Raw genomic sequence first — 19648 nt, 5'->3', positions numbered from 1 at the left:
TGTTTAATTTGTTTACCTTCTTCTTTCTGTAATATTGATTTCAACGAAGTATTTGTTTAACTGTAATAACCGTTTAATTAGGTAGGCGATCCAACAATTCCGGAATTTAAGTAACAGCATATAAGTCTTTTTGGAAATGGAAAATAATAACAACTGTCAACACTGTCAGTACTCCATGGTAACATACCTCTGTTAAGTCTTTGCCTCTGTGACACCTACAACCAATATAATCAATATTTAATAAAAATACCAAGCTAGGAATGTTAAATACTTCATAGAAAAACTTACAAACAAAACAAAACAAAACGCCCAGTTGGATTTGGATGTACGATGGTTTTTATTTACAACTTTATTGGCAAAAAGGGGAGAACTTTAAACAGCTTTAGTGCAGGGCATTGTGGCTGACCCTGTCAGGTTGAACAAGTCCCATCTCAGCGCCCATCTAACTGTCCAGATGTGCAATACTGAACCTGCACATGCAGTTTCCTTTATCAAGTATAGCACTCACCTTTCAGGCAGTCTTTAAAACATATAAATACAAAGGAAAGGAAACCACTCATTAAAAACTGCATCAAATGGAAAGTATTTTAAGTATGACTTTGTTGTTCCTGGAAATAACACATGCCCAGTGAAACCAAAAGCTGGAGAAGCAGTTACACTTCCTACGGGAGAGGACAGTGACAACAACAACCATCTTCTGTAACGACCATTTTCAATTTATCATCAACTACTCTGAACTTACTAGGAGATGTAGTCAAAGTCAGAAGAGAAGACGCAGGGAGAGTATTCCTTTGTGGAGGACAGTATCCCTCCAGAATCATCACGGGAAATAAACATCCTGTTGATTCTAGGTGGCAAAATAATTAACGTAGTCAATTTCGATTACGGCTGATCATGTTGAGCTGACCTAATTTTCTTCCTTGCCTTGTTTGGTGTCATTCTTCCAGATCAAGTGTGTTTAATTCTTCTTCTAGTTCGTCCAGATCTTCCCCAGTGAACAGATTCTCATCCACGGGAACAGCATCGATGGATCCATTCTCTTGTCCCCCCACTCCGCTGTCCTCGTCCAAGTCACTTCTCTCGCCATTTTCAGCCCGGCCTCCAGAAGCTTCACTTAATTTGTTCTCTGAAAACAAAACAAAACGAAATCGAAATCAGTATGACCTAGAAACAAGACAGCATTACAGCAGCAGCCAAGAGCACAGACCTTTCTTCCTTTCCCAGGAAATCCTTCCCTGAGATTCCTGCAGCAAGGGCAGGTCTTCCTTTTCTGAGCTCACCTGTACCAATTACCTGTCCACTAGGAAATCCCATCTGTGTTCCTCACGCGACTCAGCGATTTGGTTTTGAAGCAGCCCATCCCCATCTATTTTGTTAGGACTAAAGGCCACGGAACAACTCCAGCAAAGTGCTGTGGGGCTCTGAGACCGGGTCTCCAGCACCACATCTAGAGCTCCCAGTGCTGTGTGCAATGAGACCACAGACGCCGCCGCCTCTTGTCCAATGACAACACTTATATAATGACAACTTTTCCTAGCCTTGCTTAAACATTTCTGATCACAAGGTCATGGAGCCCTGAACTCCAGATAATGTCACCAAATCCCCACTCCACTCGATACCCACCTCAGAGCTTGCAAGGGCAAACCACTTGTTTTAAGCTACAACTTGTATACTTTCATAATAAAAATCAGATGTATTAGTCTTTCCTGTTCCGGCCTTTGCCGTCATTAACATCCCTGCTTCTCTCTCACAGCACTCTCAGTCTTCAAGACCCTTCCTCATGGTACAAGGATGCGCCCCAACCTGTCCGTCCACACGGTCCCCAGAAAGCCTCCCTCCACTCCCACACTGCATCACCACACACTTCCAGGGTTTGATTCTTTCTCCTCCTCCACTAGGGCCTTTCTGCTTGACACGTGTGTATGTTCTTCTTTCTCACACCCTAAAAGCCCCTCCCTGTAACCACACCGCTTCTGACACGTGGTCTGTACTCATCTGTCATCTTCCCTGTTTTCCACATCGCCTTGGTAAAACAGGTACCTTATTCCAGTATCCCTTTGCCTAGCTGCAACTAATAAAATACCTGTAATTCTAGTCGCCCCCGCCCCCAAACACAAGCCTCTTATTTTTTCATTCAAGTTCTGTGTTTTTGGTAAGCACTTCTGTTTTTGCCTGTCCCGTAACTCTGGTGTGTACAGTATGTTCTGATTGTTACTCTATACATCCTGACTAGCTGAGCTCATTCATCCTGACACTAGTGCACATTACTTTCAGCCTGTTTTTGTCTGCAAATAGTTACACAGAATTTTAGAGAATACCATTAAAAAGCTACATCTTCCAATTCGTTTTTGATTTTCTTTTAAGGCGTTTAGCCCACAGTTTCAATACCCACTAAGCCATTCTTTTCTACAGCTCTCCCTACATTTTTATTTAGCCAATGTTCCCATTTCCAGTTCAGAGCATGCACACATCTGAATTTGCCCAGGCCGGTTTCCTGGTTTCTCTGGAGTCCTGAAAAAGGCAGCATACTCACCATCTCTGTCTGAAGCGTACGTGCTGAATCTTTCGAGACTGGCTACAGTGATACCCGTCTCTTCCACATCCCTCGGGATGTACAGGCTCACGTCTATGTCATTCACACCCACAGAGTCATCAACCTTTAACAACACAGAGGAGGCAAAGTCACTACAAATGAGTTTCCTCAACTCAGTTTTACTCTTGACACATTATCTTCAGGAAACAAAATTACTAATACTAAGAAAAAGACAAAGGATACTGCTTGAAAACTCAACTTCTTCCCCCTTAAACTTTTAGAAGAAAAAAAAGTAGTCACTATTTCTCAAGTTTTCTTCTCTGGAATCATGGTTTGAGAATGACGTTCTTCCAACCTGGGATTCCATTACAACAACACAGGACACGGGCAGACCTGCTGAGAACTGCCAGTGCTGCCTCCTCTTTACCTTTTATCTCCTGCCCTCACCTCTTGACTATTTGGGCAGAACAAATTTTAAACAAAAAAAAAAAATATTTTAAAGGGACAGAAATAGCTTTAAAAAAATCTATTGTAAATAGCACTTAACTGTAGGCACCAAGCATTGTACTAAGTTCTTTTTTATTTTGGTTTTTTCAAGACAGGGTTTTTCTGGGTAGCCCTGGCTGGCCTCAAACTCCAGAGATCTGCCTGCCTCTGAGGTCAAAAGTGTGCGTCACCACCACTCAGCATGTACTAAGTTCTATAAAGAAGGCAACCCTAAAAATAAACACCGATGAACTCACTCATTCTCAGAAGCAGCTTGGGTGAGGAATTACTTACCTGTCCTGAGGTCTAGAGGAAGTTTCTTATGGATGGAACTAGGATTGAACTCCAGAGTCTGACACTGGTGCCCTTAGCCATGCTTCTGTTTTCTCCACCACTTCCCCCAGTAAGATCACCATGCGAGGTCAAAGCCTGGTCTCACCTCATCACCACCTGCTCCCTGAATGTAGCGGGTATCATCTGCCTCCTCGTCATCATCATTAACCAGCTCAGGACGAAATTCAAACACCTCACGACCACTGATCTACAAAGGCACACAAACGGATCATCTCAGGGGAAATGCCACCATTAATATGAGACATACTACGTAGATTTAAGAAAGACAGAACCATGCATTTTAACAACTATGAGACAGAAGAATGAAGGACCATTGGTCTGAGTCTGGGACATACCACGAGTGCTTTCCCTGCTTTGAAGTCAGCTTTCCGTCTCTCCATATCTTGTTCAAGTTTATCAATTTTTTCTTGTCTTTTCCTTTTCTTCCACGCAAGGAAAGATTCTAGAGTGATTTTGGTAACATTTGGACCTAAGGCAGAACGCTGCAAAGCAAAGAGATTTAAAGTCACGTACAGTTGTTTTAACAGCATTTTTCTTTTAAGGCAGGTAATTCTTTCCCTATGAATGCTCTAAAACATAAAACAGACTAAGCGATGTTACTTTTTGCATGGTAATAGGCTAAACAAGTACCCAGAGACACACACACACAAAGCTTAACACTTTGACGTAAACTTGAGCAGAAAAGTTTGCTGTGAAATAGGTTTTAAAAACATCATAATAAATTCAAGTTTCATTTGTGTTCTTTCAGATGAGAGATAAAACCAAAAGACAAAATCTGCACTTCTCACGGTAATAAGTTAATAAATGGGTATAAAAAAATAAGTTGTCCGCTATACATTCGGTGTAGAAAGCTCTATATACCACACGCTGATCTCCACAAAGAAGAGGTGGCAGGACACCCACCAGGCATGAAGAGCTAGGAAGTGGTGGAACGAGGGTAAACAGTCGTAATCCTGCTTTACCATCCACACTCCATTACTTTATCTATGTGACAGACAGCACATCCACTTGAGCGCAGACAATCTTAGTCACTTACATGCACACTGAAGCAAACAATGCTAAATCTAGTGTCCCCAATAATCTCAATGCCCTCCAACTCACACAACCACCTCCGTTGCTGAGCTAGAACAACCAAGATGCTCTTACACACACTACCTTTCCTCTAACTGGACAAACATACCCAGAACCCAGAGGGATGGTTTCACAAGTATGCTAAAAAAGAAAACAGAGCACCAAGCAGAGACCCTAAGCTACATCAATATGAGGCATAAATAAGCACTTAAAATAACCCCATGGTATGAAAACAGTAGTGACTCATACTTAAAAAACAAAGCACCCTACACATTCCTATAATTAAAGTATGTTTGGCTAATGTAAATGGTAAAATTTACATTTAAGATACTCAAGAGTAATTTAAGTACAGAAACTTTAGGAAAAGGGCCTAATATTATTTTTCCTTTCTTAACATGCTATTGCCCCCAAGTGGTAAATATTAGAATTTACAAAAATAATTAAAAGTAGCTTTTAAGAGAAAAGATACTTGTCACCTCTCTTTCAATTAGATCTTCTAATGAAATCTCATCTTCTTTCTCCTCTTTCTTTTTGTCTTTCTTCAACACAAACCCAGGAGGAAGTGCATGACGATACATGCAGTTGTCGCCACCTCCAGGACACACCCAAAACCAGCCATACTTGTTATTTTCAATAGCTTCAAGGAAATGTCTGCATACCTAGAGAGACAGTATGATTCAGAAGTGGCAGTACAGTGTAAATCTACCTCACTTTGACTTGCTTAAGTATACGGAACAAGTAACAATACTTGTATCCTAAGGCTAACTTATGTACAAAGCACACTTTTACATAAAAATATTTGAAAATGTATCTAATACAAAATCAGGCCTGGTGGTTCACTCCTTTATAATTCCAGCCCTCAGGAAGCCAAGGCAAGAACTGTTTAAGAGTACAAGGCCAGCCTCGGCTGCAGTGTGAGACCCTGTCCCCAAAAACAAGCCAGGAGCTAGAGAGATGCTCAGTAGTTAATGTCAGGAGGCTTAAAACTGCCTGTAAGTCTGGCTGCAGAGGATCTAACGCGGTCTCTGGCTTCTATAGGCACTTGCAGTCAATGTGCACTTACCACACGCAGACACTACTGCTACACATATTGATTAAAACCAAACCATGTAGTATAAACGGCAAAATCTAGAGCCTCTACTCTGATGTTTCCCAGTTAGCCTTTGTAATATAAGCCTCCAAAGCCTAATTTTTAAATCAGCCCCAAAATCCAGCCCAAGGTCTAACTCCTAGCACTACAAGGCACAATAAGGAAAAAACAAAACAATCCAAACCCTATGCAATAATGACACAAACCCATCGGGATTACGTAGTTAAACAGGCAACTCTGTACGTGAGTCATAAGGGTACAAGGCTCAAAGGAACACAACAGTGACCCTCGATCGCAGAGGGCACAGAGTGCAACTGTGCTAAAGCATCAGGCAACAACCTCCACAAATAAAACCACCAGTATCCGTCTTCCTAAGAAGGCAAGGAGTGCATATGAAGCAAACTCCTGCGTCCTCTAGCAGGGCAGAATCTTACTGGGCATGTACCCAGGACATAGACGCATGCATGTGAGGAGACAAGCTGAGGAGGTATCCGAATTTTTAAAGGCAGACTTCCCAGAACTAGAGTCACTACCTTATTTGGAATTCACATGCAAAAGTATTTTTGACCTAGTAATTGAAATCAACCAATTAATTAGAAGGGTTGGCTTAACAAGCCTACTTCTTCCACTACTCACAAGACAGACGATTCTTAGCTAAGTATGTATTGTATTACTCCTGTGCTTTTGAGATAGTCTATTTATTTAGCCTGGTCCCATATGGAATGTACAATCTACCTATTGGGATTATAGGTATATGCTACCATGTTCAACTATGCTAACCCATAGTTAAGGAAGCAAAATCACGCCAGAAAATTGCATTTAGGAAACTTTATAAGTTATTCAGCTTTTAGATCAATTTTGCTAAAACAATTAATTTAATTAAAAAGTGAAATTTGTAAATTCCAAAAAATAAAGCTTATGTTGGTGAAATGTAATTTTCTAATACTCTACAATCCAGTAGAAAACATCAATACCTTGCCATAAAATTCTCCCTAATAATAAATGCCACAGCAACTCAATTCAAGAAAAGGACATACTATTTGAGTTTTTGGTTTTTTCTTTTCCGCCTCACCATGCTTCTTGTTTACTACTTCTTCCAGCTTTTTCTCATCCCAATTATCCATAGTATCTAAATAAAAGGACACAACAAGCAATTTTTATCTCCTGCTCTTATAGTAGGCCTCTAAGCAGACAGTATACAACACTGAAATATTCATAATGTAACAATTTTCTCTGAAGCAGCAAAGACAGCATGCATACACAATATTGCAAATTATCCACCCATGCTCCCTAAGTAGTTTAGATAAATGAGACCTTATCATAGGAAAGAAGACAGCCAAATCCAAATTAAACCACTATATTCTAAGCACCATTTACTTACTCTGTGCAAACCCCCAACTGTGCTTTACAAACATACTAGTCAATACTGTATTAATATGTTACTAAGTAGTAAGAAACAAAAAAGGGGACTTTTCAACTTTAAGAGAAAGTTAAGAAATACCTTTTTCAAGTTCTTCATCTCTGGCATCAATGTAAACACTTCGTTTTTCACACTTTCTCTCCAAAGTGAGGTCATGAGAGAACTTACATTTATCTCCTTTAGTACACTGCCCTTGTTTGAAGAATGCACAAACCACAGATTTGGGATCTGCACCTGTATCCAACAGGAAGGACATCTATTATTACAGGCAGGTAATCCATTTTCGGGACCCCGTTACTACTGCAGAGTGTTGGCCGTTCCTTCTTTGTGTCCCCCATCTCCCAATCGTTCTTACAGCTAGCTCATATCTGGGATTATTCCTGTCTAACTTACTATTTTCTATTTACTAATGTAAGAGAAAGTATCACTTAGAGGTCTTTGGTTAGATATTTCTTTAAACTTCTTTACATAGCATTTTAGCTATTTGTTTTTCTTTTATAAACAAAATAAGTGGCAGAAGTGAAGACCAAACATAGAGGTTATTCTAGTTCCTTGGCTATGGAGTCAGTAAGACAGGAGGCAAAGAAAAACACAAATGGAAGACTACTGCCCCAAATATGCATGCGAGTTATAATTTATAAAACCACAGCCTTGTCTTGGATCCCAAAGACCACCCCCACTGGGCTGGAGAGATGGCTCAGAAGTTAAGAACATTGACTGCTCTTCCAGATGTTCTGAGTTCAATCCCCAGCAACCACATGGTGGCTCACAACTATCTGTAATGAGATCTAGTGCCGTCTTCTGGTGTTTAATACATGCAGGGTGTATACATAATAAATAAAAATCATAAAACAAACATCACCCCCATTAATACACAAAGAACAGAACTTCAGAAAACTAGCACATTGTTTTCATTTTCTTGCTGTTTAGCTTTGGCTGGCCGTGAACTCATAAAGATCTGCCTACCACTTCCTCCTATGCCCTAGGATTAAAAGTATGTATTACCATGTTAGGCACAAATCACATAAAAAACAGAGAGAAATTGTGTGAGTGCTGGCCTGCATGTATGCGTGTGTACCTGAGGTGGCCAGGGTGCTGGAGACTGAGACCAGGTCCTTTCTAAGAGCAAGAAACGTCACTCCAGTTCTGCACAAATCAAGTTTGCAACACGAACTGTATTTGATAAAAACAGCACCTCTGACATGAAATTTTACCTTTACTTATCTTCTGTGCGGCAACTACAGGCTTGAACAGCTCATTCAGCTCCTGCAGCTCTTTCTTCCTGTCATCTTTCTTCAGCTTCTTCTCAGCTTCACTTTGTGCCACCTGCATTTCCAGGTTAAAAATGGAAATCTGATTGCTTATACAACTGCTTCCACTATACCGTAATTACTACCTAACAAAGACATTTGTATATTTATATTATTCACTCTTTACATTAAGTGGCTTACATATTAGATATTGTGGTTAAACTATTAAAATTGATAAGCTCTGTAACAAATTCCTTTTTGTACTATAATTGGGCACCACACATAATTAAAATGCCATTCAAACCTAATGAGTTCATGGTAACAAACAAATATTAAACACTTAACCCTGGCATTTAACAAATACTTTTCAACTGAAATATATTTCTTTTCAGTGAAAACAACTTAAACTCTAGAAATACGAGCACATTTTGACATGAGATGAAAATAGCCCGACATGTTCAGTAACCACCACAAGCTAGAGTGGTGGGGAGAACAGAAGACACAGTGCACTCATAGTTCTAGTACATGCTTTACATACCTAATATGATCAGTGTATTCATCTAAAACATTTATACCTCAGCCCCTATATTAGAAGACACAATACAAGATGCTTATTTAAGGAATACAGACATACAACTATAATACAATATACACAGAACTCTGAAAACAAAGAATGTTGATATGCTTAGAAATTAGATTGAGCTGATAACTTTTAGACAAGTGCTATCAACAAGAAAGGAATGTAAAAGGAACCTGCCACTGAAAACACCATGCACAAGTTTGGATCTCATCAGTAGGCGAGAGACTGGAACTGAGTAGTTTAAAGTAACCAGATCAGGTTCCATTTTACAAAGACAGCGTAGAGACTTTGAGGACAGAGTAGCAAGGCACGAAGAAAGCAAAGAATCTCCTGCAATTGTAGACAGGAAGGCACTAGGGATTTGAATAGGCATAAGTAAAAAAGGAGAAGAAAAGCATTTTAGGAAGCAGAACTAAGGACGAGAAAGAGGAGCCTGGGATTAGCATATGCACCAAGTGCTGCTGAAAAAGACAGGGAATACAGGAGGAACAGGTTTCAGGGCAGGAGGTGGAGATGAGCTCAGGTTTGGACACAGGAGCACGAAATGCTTACAGAGCATCTGGGCGGAGCTGTTTAAAGGCAGCTGCACTGGACACAGTACCAACTCCACTGCAACTAGACAGGGCCTAGTCTGAGATAACACAGAACCTAGTCTGTTAAAGAGACTCAAGAAACAGCAGCAAGAAAAATAAATCAGTAAGAAGAAAATGTGTTCAAAAGAAAAAACAAACCAAACCAATGCAACAATTAGGTCATTCCAAGTTCTGACTTCAACTACATAGTAGAAGTGTTTAAACAACAACAACAAAATCATTCTGCTTTCCTTTATATCACAGTACACTTTGCTGGCTAGGCTCATCTCCTATGTAGCATCTAGAAGAATATACTGGAGGCCATAAACCACTGGGACAGAGTAGCACAGGCCACTTAGTACTTATGAGGCTGAGGCAAGAAGAGAGATCAAGCAAATGTTACATCAATGTGGCTGTCTTTCTAGTCCACAAACACCTGGCCTATGAGGTTCAAATTTAAAATGCTTGGGCTCCCTTTTACAGAGCTGCCGAATGAAGCTCAGCAGTGGCAATCAGTCAGTCCCTACTTACTCGTCTTCTGCTCTCTCTGCAGGCTCACAGTCCATCTGTGCATGTACGGAGGAAGCTGTATCCCTAGCACACTCCCTCAGGCTCCTGGGTAAACTGTCAGCATAGCAGCTCCCTGGACATGGAATGAGGAAGGGGCCCTCACAGGCCCTGACAGCTGTTTAGGGGAACTGTGGTGCGCACCCCCTGGGAGAGATGTCTGGGAAATAACTAAGAGCAGAGTCATCTTCCACAGCACACAACCCAGGGTAGGACCTCAGGTCTGAGTCTACAAATAGCATTGCTGCTCAGCTTCAAAGTAATATGTGATAATTAGGTACTCTATATTCAATGCTAGACCAGTTAAAATATCATACTGAATGCAGTGACATACTTAAGAAGCTCATGAATTTTATAACATTGCTAGGTCTATTAAATCAGAAACAACACTCAAATGACTAGGAAGATGTCAGAGTAAGAGGAAATGCATTGGATGGGAGTTAAAGTTCTTTAACAACCAGGAGAACCCTACAAGGGACAAGTGCCCTTCCACTGCAAAATAAAAACTGATGTATGTGAACAACGTAAAGTCATGTAACGAAAAAGATCCAACCCAAGTCTACCTGTGTCCAAGGCTAGCATACAGCTATCCTTTGGTAACTCTGGGCAGTGAGTCTAGGCCTCTTCCAGATGCCCAAATCTGTGATAGCTCAAGTCCCTTGAGTATTACTGATAAGATAATGATACTGATAATACAATGTAGGCTATCTAAATCATCTCACCGATTGCTTAGGAACAATACCTGAGTACCTTCTCAGTACAAACATGACCATCTTATTAGATCTAAAGACACGGCAATAATGTACCTTTTCTTTAAAAAAGAAAACAGACATATTTTGAACTTTAGCTGTTTCAGCCTGAAGACACTCTTACTGAACAAAGTAAAGCCAGCGCCTTGAAAGAACACTATCGTCTGGCTCTAGAGTAAAACTGTGCCGCGAGGGGAAAGAGACAATGATTCGGAGACAGCATGGAGAGAAATGGGTTCTAGGCAAAGATTAGTAATCTAACAGATATTATGCTGATATTCTCAGACTAAAAAAAATTATAGTTGAGAATTTCTCTTCTATGTCCAAAGAGTGTTACCAAGAATTAAGGAAAAGATATTTAAAAAGAAAATTTAAAAAATAAAGACCATATTTATAAAACCTTAAAGGATGAAAGGTCTAAAGAATTCAAAGAAAAAGAGGCTAAAGTTTCTGAACAAGTTATCAATTCTTATATAAGAACAAATATCTCAGAAGCAGCAAGACTAAAAGGGAGACATCATAGCTAACATATACATCTAGGTCACTCACCATAATAAAAATCAACGTGATAATGACCTAGCCAACAAATAGTAGAACAGAAGAGAGAATCCAGAAAGAGACCCTAATGTATCAGTAGTTATATTCCAGTTCAGTGGCGATATGATGCCGGATCAAGTAGCTATTCAACTTTAAAGATAATCTTACAAATACATACAATATAGGACAAAGTATAGACTGCAAAAGGGAAGGAACCAGAAAACAAATAAATAAAACAAAATCTAAGAAACTAAGAAAATTGTGCAAAACAACCCAGCAGAAATTGAGATAAAATTACAGTACAGCAAAAGAGAGATGAGACAAATTATCTGCAATGTTAAAAGTATTTTACAAATTTATAAGAAAGGCAGGGTGGTGGCACACACCTTTAATCCCAGCACTCAGGAGGCAGAGGCAGGCAGATCTCTGTGACCTCAAGGCCAGCTTGGTCTACAGAATGAATTTCAGGACAGAACTCACAGCTACAGAGAAACCCTGTCTGGAAAAACCAAAAAGTAAGAGAAAGGCAGACAGTATTTGAGTAGTTGGCCAGGACAGGGGAGTCACAGAGTGAAATGACAAGTACACGAGGAGACCCACTCCACCCAAGGAACACAATGAAATGTCACCTAAAGCTTATTATCGGGGAAACACTAAGAAACCTTAGCATCTAGTACATACAGGAGATGAGAGAGGGAACTGTTACTCCACAGAATCTGCTCAGATAAACTTATTAAAGCTCAGGGTCAGAGAGATGGCTCAGTGAGAAAAGGCATTTGCGGCCAATCCTGAAGAACTCACTTCAGCTACTGGAATCTACACCGTGAAGACAGAGAACCAACTCTCCTTGCAAACTGCACTCTGACCCACAGACAAGCATCATGGCATGTGCACTCACATACACAAAATAAAATAAATGAAATTCTGAGATAGATGGTATATTCTATTACGCCTATCAGAAAAAATACAACAATTTAAATTATTTACCTGACGTGGATTCTGCTGACCAAATTTCACCTGATGAGTGACAGCCTTAATAAACTTCTGTTGCTTTGCTCCTTTCTTATTCTTTAGACCAAAAGTTTTGTCCTAAATGGGAAAGAACAGAAATATTTTGGTAAATTACTATCTTTTCAATGATATATGCACTTATTTATTGATAGGCAAAACAAGTCTTTTTTAAAATAAGATTTATTTTTATTTTAGTACATATTTGTTTTGCCTGCATGCAAGTCTATGTGGTTGCCACATGTGTACAGTACCCATGGAGGCCAGAACAGGGTGTTGGGAAGTCAACCTGGGTCATGTGGAAGCACATCCACTGCTCGTCACATGCTAAACCATCCCTCCAGCCCCAGGAAATAGATTCTTTATGTCACAAAAAAATACGTAAAATATTACAGCACCAGGCAAAGGCAATGCATCAGTATGACCAAAAGCAACTGGGGGGGGGTGGGGGGTGGGGAGGAACTGATGTCCAGGCCACGGAAGACTGCTGCCTACTGGGCTATTCCACACTCAGGATCACCAGCTTACAGGGTGGCACTGCCCACAGAGAGTTAGGCTCTTCCACATCAATTACCAATCAAGGAAATGAGGTCAATCTTGGGAGTTCACTTCCTCATTGAGGTCTTCCCTAATAACTCTGGCCTGTGTCCAGCTGGCCTAACAAGTAGCCAGCATAATGAATATGAACGTGTGTCACTCAAAACATCAACTAGGACCATCGCAATTTAATGCCAACTCAACTGTCACCACCACCATTCGGCTGACTGTGCTGTCTTCTTCCTCAAGATGTTTCAGATCATCAGGTCTTTGGGACCTGCAGAGGAGTTATACTGGAAAAAGTCATCCCACAAACAAGCTGAGGGAAATGCTGTGAAGAAAGTATTCTTAGATTCTTTCGCAGTGCTGGTAGAATCCAAAGCAATGAGCATATAAATTACAAAATATCTTAGCATCCCCTTTAGTTGAGGGGATATACACAGCACTTTGAAAACTCAAGGGATCTCAGGATGCATGTTTGTACCCCTTGAAAACTTTGAAAACTTCTATCTGCCATACTTTAAATGTGACTTTATTTGGAAACAAGTCTTTGTGGATATAATCTCCCAATGAGGTTACACTGAGAGAAGGCAACGTGAAGACAGCAGAGATGGACACAAACACAAGTTAAGGAAAACCAAAGATTGCTAGATGACATCAGACACCAGGAAGAAGCCAAGGAGAACCCCCCCTCCCCAGGTTGCCTTCAGAAAGGGGTCATGGACATGTTGATTGTGGATTTCAGACTTCTTTATCCAGAATGGTGGGAAAAAAACCAAGCAGTCTAGTAACAGTTTTGGGTAATTTGTTACAGCAGCCCAAAGAAACTAAAACAGTGAGATTGGCACTAACAGGGATGGCTGGCACTATCATCTGAACTGTTTCACTTATGTAATGTCATTTTCCTGCAAGGATCTGGCTAGGAGAGAGACAAGCCTGACTACAGGGCAGAGAAGGGAACAGGTGGGAGACAGTTACTGCACAGATCATTCTCAGGATCATTTCCTTTGTTCTCTTGGGAGGTGGGGAAGACAGGGCTTACTGTGTAGCCCAGGATAGCCTTGACTAATCTTGCCTCACCTTCTACCACACACTACCACACCCGGCTTCAGCCTTACATTTTAACCAATTTCCCCAAAGCCTCTGTACGTGTGCAGTGTTTGTAGAAGAGTGCCACCTATCCTCTAAGGAACACACTCCTGTCTGTTGTGGTAGCCCCTACTGAGTCAGGGTAGGCATTACCTGGTAGCTACTCTAACATCTCTAGTCCAGCTTTCAGCCTCTCACTTTCCTATGTAGTGTCTCCTAGAGCTGAGCCTTCCAGAACCCTTCTTCACAACAGAGAGCGCTCAGTCCTGCCTGTGTTCTACATAAGTCACCAACCCATCCATGAGCTGCCAACCTTCACATGTGGATGCTCAACATTATAGATGGCTCCAACCTCAAAACAGAATTTGTAAAAAAAAAAACAAAAAAACAAAAAACAAAAACCAAAAACCAGAATTTGTATTTTTCCTTCTCATTCTCTTGCTTATGAGTGGTTTCACAGAATACAAAAAAAAAAGGATTCTGAAAAGCTTTAAGTCTGAAATAACAAACACTATTGAATGAACTATCTGAAACCCTATAACGTAACACAATCTTTCTAGTACCTTAAACTCAATACAGTCTTTCAATGTTTCTAACAGTAAAAAGCTCAAAGGTGTTTTGATTCTAAAAGGTTACTTCTCACTGGTAAATACTGCTTTATTCATTACCATGTACATAAACTTTGCTTTACCTTTACTTACCTAAATGTCTGCTTGTGTTTTAATATCCCAGCACGGTATTACAAAACTCTGCACACATACTCCATAGCTTATGTATATGAAAAAGGAAACACATAAGCTGAAATTGCTCTTTATCAAGCTTTTAATAAATGGCATCCTCTGTTTTTGTAAAAAGCTTAATATTCTAGCCAATTCCAGGATATGATGGTCAAGGGTCCTGTGACAGATGGAAGATTAATTTAGGTATGAACCAAGTATGAAACACCCTACCTTCTTTGTACAGTACGAGCTATCATGAGTGAAAGGAGAATATAGGACCAACAATATCTAAAATGCTTTGCCCTATATGCAAGTACAGAGAAGCAATAAACCATGACTAAATAAAATTGGATAGTAAACCATATACTGACATAGAAATATTTAAGCAAGAAAAAAACCAGGCAGCTTGAGAACAACAGACTTTCAAAAGTAGTTCCTAGGAGAGGTATGTAATTCCAGACCTGAAAAGGAACACAACAACAAAACACAAACAGACAAACCCCAGCAAGCTTCCAGGTTTAACTACACTGCTTTAGGACTTAATTAACCAGTTTAATTAATAATTTATTTCCGGAGAAGAAAATTGTTTTCTATATATAAAGGGCACACATTTACTTAGCATCTTCCTGAATACAGACAGAAACACACTCTCTCTCTCTCTCTCTCTCTCTCTCTCTCTCTCTCTCTCTCTCTCCCCTGAATCTTCTTCACAGTCCTACGATGTCACAGCCATAGAAGCTCTGACATGTTCCCAAGCTGTTTAAGAATATAACCTACAGTCAAACTGGGCTGGGTAACTGTGTCATAGGAAAAGTGAGTCTAACCTTAGGTATGAATTAAAGATTTGCTAACACTGAGGCACTACAGAAAGTACCTGACAGCAAGGACTTGGGGGGCCTGACCTTCTGGGTTTAAATCCTGGCTTCCTGCTTGCCAGTTCAGTATACCTTGGGCAAGTTATTTAACCTTTGTGCCTGTTATCTCAACTGTATGAGTGCTAACACTTATCTGAAACAAATAAAGGTGCTATGTATCACTTATATACAAAGTTTTTCCCTTCTTCAAAATACTGAAAAAAACTGTCTAGCTCAATACTTGTCGACTATAAAATGACATATTTATATTAAAAAGTATCTGATCTAAGTTCTTGCTCCTCCCACCACCAAAACCTACATTTTTCAGAGTCCTGGTTAAGTCATAGATAAGATGGTTTACCAAAAGCACCCCCTACACACACACACAAAGCCTAGGCTGGCATAAAACTGGGTATGTAGCTGAGGATGACCTTGAACTTCCCATTTACTTGCTTCTATCTCCAGAGTGCTAGAATTACAGAAACACACCACAATGCCCAATGTGTGGTGACAGAGTAACCCAGGGCTTCATGTGTGCTAGGCAGGCACTCTACCTGAGCAACAGCCCCCGTTACAAAAAGCCTTCTGAAGAGTACATTCTGAATAATACTGGTACACCTTAAAATCAGGGTGGTTTACGACCCAAACTATGTCAATAAAGCCTTTCCTCGGGCTCTGGACAAACTCTTACCAAAGAGTTGACATGGATTTGGGAGCGGGAAAAGGTTTCAGTGACTCCCATAAAGCTAGGAAAACACGGCATGTTTAAGGTTTCAAACATCAGTTACAAGGAAAGAAGGAAGGGTATGTTTCCGTGGGTGAATGGAGAAGCAGAATGCAAAGGAGTCAGGAAAGAGGCGGTATGCAGAGGACTGCTTCGGAGCCTCCACCCTCCTCATTCCAGATCTGACCCACAATGCTGACCTTTCCTCTTCTGAGCCTTAGGCAGTCCTGCTCCTTAAAGGAAGCAGGAGAGTCAACGCTGACAGTGTTCCAAGGTAAGTGGGTTCTGGGATCTATTATCTGGGACCCTAGGGTAGACAGAGGCTGACATTGTATTAACTTGGTGGTTTTGTCTCCAAATACACAACCTAATGGATTTTGTTGTCTATTTATAAATGGACACTTTGCAACAGATTAATTGAGCTGCCAGCAATCAACAGCTTCTACATCCTCCTTTCAAACCTCGGTCCTCTCTGCAGAGGTCTCCATGGTAACTATTCTGCAGTGCTCCCGTGCCCAGGGGAACATACATTCCTTACCTGTTTGCCCTAAACCCAAACCAATGATTATACTTAGTCTTCTTTTGTTGTTTTTTTTTTTTAAAGATTTATTTTCATGCGCCTATATGTTGTCTATGTGAAGACACCAGATCCTTCACAACTGGAGTTACAGACAGTTGTGAGCTACCATGTGGGTGCTGGGAACTGAACCTGGATCCTCTGCAAGAGAGGCCAGAGCTCTTAATCGCTGAGCTGTCTCTCCAGCCCCCCTTTCTTTTATTCTTTAAAACAGGGTTTTATATTATAGCCAACGCTGTCCTCAAACTTGAAATCCTTGTGCCTTAGTCAGGCTTCTGGTTCTGCCTGGTCTATGATCAGACAGTTTGTTGCTCAAAGTTGATCTCAAAGCATCATTTTGGCTCTAAGAAAACAAATGTTATATACTGTCTGGGGACCACGTGTGAACAGAGAATAAACTTGAACCACAGTGTGAAGACAACACATACTCACACAAGTGACCTCGTGATCCCTGGACAGTTTAAAGGAGGAAGAGGGGAAAATGCAGACAATTTTCTTTTCTTACAAAAATCAACAGAGGGCTGTTTTACATGAAATTTGACTAAGGAGCCAAAATATATGCTGAATTACCACTTAAGTCATCAAGACATGCTAGGGTCTTAGAGAAATTCAAACAAATCAGATCAGGCTTAATTCCATTTCTCTATCAGCATACTTTCAATCAGGTAAACGGTGGAGTTTTTTTTTTTTTTTTAAGAAAATGCATTTATCTTTGAAGATGTCTTCACTAATGGAAACTAAGGTGGATTTCTCTTTACTTCAAAAACAAAAATATAACCACCAAACAAACAGACTCTTCTTGACTAGGACTGCAGACAGTGGCAAACTGCAGCCCTGGAGTGTGTGATGTTTGGGCACAACATCCAGAAAAGCAACAATCTTGTTACAAGATGAATGAAGCCAAAATAGATGAATGAATTTTAGGGGAAATAGAACACTATAAATAACTTGGACTTTTTTGCTTTTTGTTTTTCAAACAGTGTTTCTCTGTATAGCCCTGGCTGTTCTGGAACTCACTCTGAGGACCGGGCTGTCTTCCCACTCAGAGAGATCGGCACCACCACTTTAAAGAAATAGCTTAGTCTTATTAATTAAAACTGGTTAAAGCTCTATATTCTCTGAAGTGCATCTAACTTTTACTGTCTTGTGGTCTCTATTTTGTTGGTTCAACTGCAGAATGCTCTCTTGGAATGCCCTTTGTTGGCACAGCACTGAACTGCCATTGGATTTTTGGTTCCCAAATCCTGTGAAGATGACAATTATTTTGCTTTCCTTTCCATCTTTCTTTTTCTTTTTTCCTTTTCACCGAGACAGGGTTTCTCTGTGCAGCCCCAGCTGTCTTGGAACGCCTCTGTAGATCAGGCTGGCCTTGAACTCACAGAGATCTGCCTGCCCCTGCCTCCAGAGTGATTCAAGGCCTGCCCCACCACCGGGCAACAATTATTCTGCTTTCAAATATTTTGGTTATAACAGTCTTACAACAGAGTTACAACAGCCAGGATTATTATTGTCTTCACAACAATTTTATTTAAGTCAGCCAACTTTAACTATGTGCAATGGCAATTGTACAATTGGACTTGGAGAAGGGAACTCTGGGGAGTCTCACTGCTATCTTCCACGGCTGTAACAATCAAATGTTAAAAAACAAAAATAAGCAAACATCGCATTCATTCTGGTATTTTAGTAAATACGAACCTATACAGGGCTACCTTTTATTCAGATCTGTTATGCTGTAAAACGGTCACTGCTTTTCCCAACTACACCCCGAACCTATGAGGTACCATTTGTTTTTAAGGACGAGGAGGATTAGTAGGAAAGATCTCACAAAGAGATGCACGTCGTTTTCTGAATGTCAGACATGGCTAATCATCTTAAGAAAACTCACGTATATAATCGCTGTAAACCTACTGAGGAACATTTATGAACGTATCCCTTGTATCGCCCACTGAAGGGCCTACACGTTTAATGCACTCAAAGTCGCTGTGTGTGTGTAGATAAACTGGGAGCACCGTCAACACAGGCAGTGACACAGCCTACACAGGTAATTCGGAACCGGAATTAAATACTCTGGACAAGACTGCTGGGTTACCCTGTGCTTGACCCTTAAGTTTCCAGATGGACCAAAAGGGAGGAGAAAAAAAAAGTCAATTCTGTTGGCGCTTGAAAACGAAGAGCTACGTCTCAGTGTGTGATAAAGGAAATACAAACGCCAGCGGTGTGAGGCCTGTGGGAAGGGGCCGTCCAGAAGGACGCTCAGCCCTGCCCCTTCAGGCACAGCCCCGGAGCAAGGGAGGCAGGGCCGGGGACAGCGGGCGGCCGTGGGGCTCGGGCGGGGACGGGGCCGGGGCCCACCGGGCTGGACGCCGACACGTGGCCCCGGGAGCGGTGCTCGGCAGCGGGGCTCGCCCCGGCCCCGCGCGGAGAGAGGGGGGAAGGGTACGCACCTCGATGATCTTCTCCTTCTTCTTCTGCTCCGCCTTCTTGCTGCCCCCGGCCTGAGCCTGTTTCTTGGGGGGCATCGCGGAGGAGGCGGGGGCGCCGAGACGAATGCGGCGCGGATGGCGACCGTCGGGGCGTCCGGCAGCACGGCGGGAGCAGGAAGACCCGGCCGCCGCCGCAGCGCACGGAAAGCGACGCGCTCATTCGCCGCCCGGATGCGGCCTTTGCGACAGGACGGCGCCGCGCGGCATTGTGGGGCGGGAGCAGAGGCGCCCCTCCCTCCCCGGAAGTGCGGCTGCGCGTGCGCTCCGGCCGCTCGGGATCTGAAGGGGGCGTGGAGGGTTCGTGGGAACGGGCAGGGGTGACCGCGCTGGCCGTGGGGCTGGAGTCGCCGGGGTCTGTGGAGCTGGAGTCGCCGTGCGTCTGTGCACCCCTGCTAGTCCTACATAGCTCAGGAAGCGGCTGCAGCCATTCTGAACTGCAGGGGCAGGG

General features: G+C 41.7%; 1 protein-coding gene across 1 annotated transcript; it reads right to left on the bottom strand.

The window, feature by feature from the left end:
• Positions 1 to 725: 725 nt before the first annotated feature.
• On the bottom strand, positions 726 to 19360 carry Zc3h15 (zinc finger CCCH-type containing 15). Its single transcript, XM_005346650.2, has 10 exons — positions 19162 to 19360; positions 12197 to 12298; positions 8169 to 8280; positions 7036 to 7188; positions 6572 to 6663; positions 4921 to 5103; positions 3709 to 3855; positions 3459 to 3560; positions 2534 to 2657; positions 726 to 1126 (listed from the first exon to the last, which is right to left on the bottom strand). The coding sequence occupies exons 1-10, from the start codon at positions 19234 to 19236 to the stop codon at positions 936 to 938; spliced, it is 1281 nt and encodes a 426-aa protein (XP_005346707.1). The 5' UTR covers positions 19237 to 19360; the 3' UTR covers positions 726 to 935.
• Between the last annotated feature and the right edge of the window lie 288 nt (positions 19361 to 19648).

The sequence above is a fragment of the Microtus ochrogaster genome, chromosome 4, assembly GCF_000317375.1.
Source record: "Microtus ochrogaster isolate Prairie Vole_2 chromosome 4, MicOch1.0, whole genome shotgun sequence".
In the NCBI taxonomy this organism is placed as follows: Eukaryota; Metazoa; Chordata; class Mammalia; order Rodentia; family Cricetidae; genus Microtus; species Microtus ochrogaster.
Note: the sequence above shows the minus strand (reverse complement) of the source record. Positions and strands in the feature narration are given on the sequence as shown.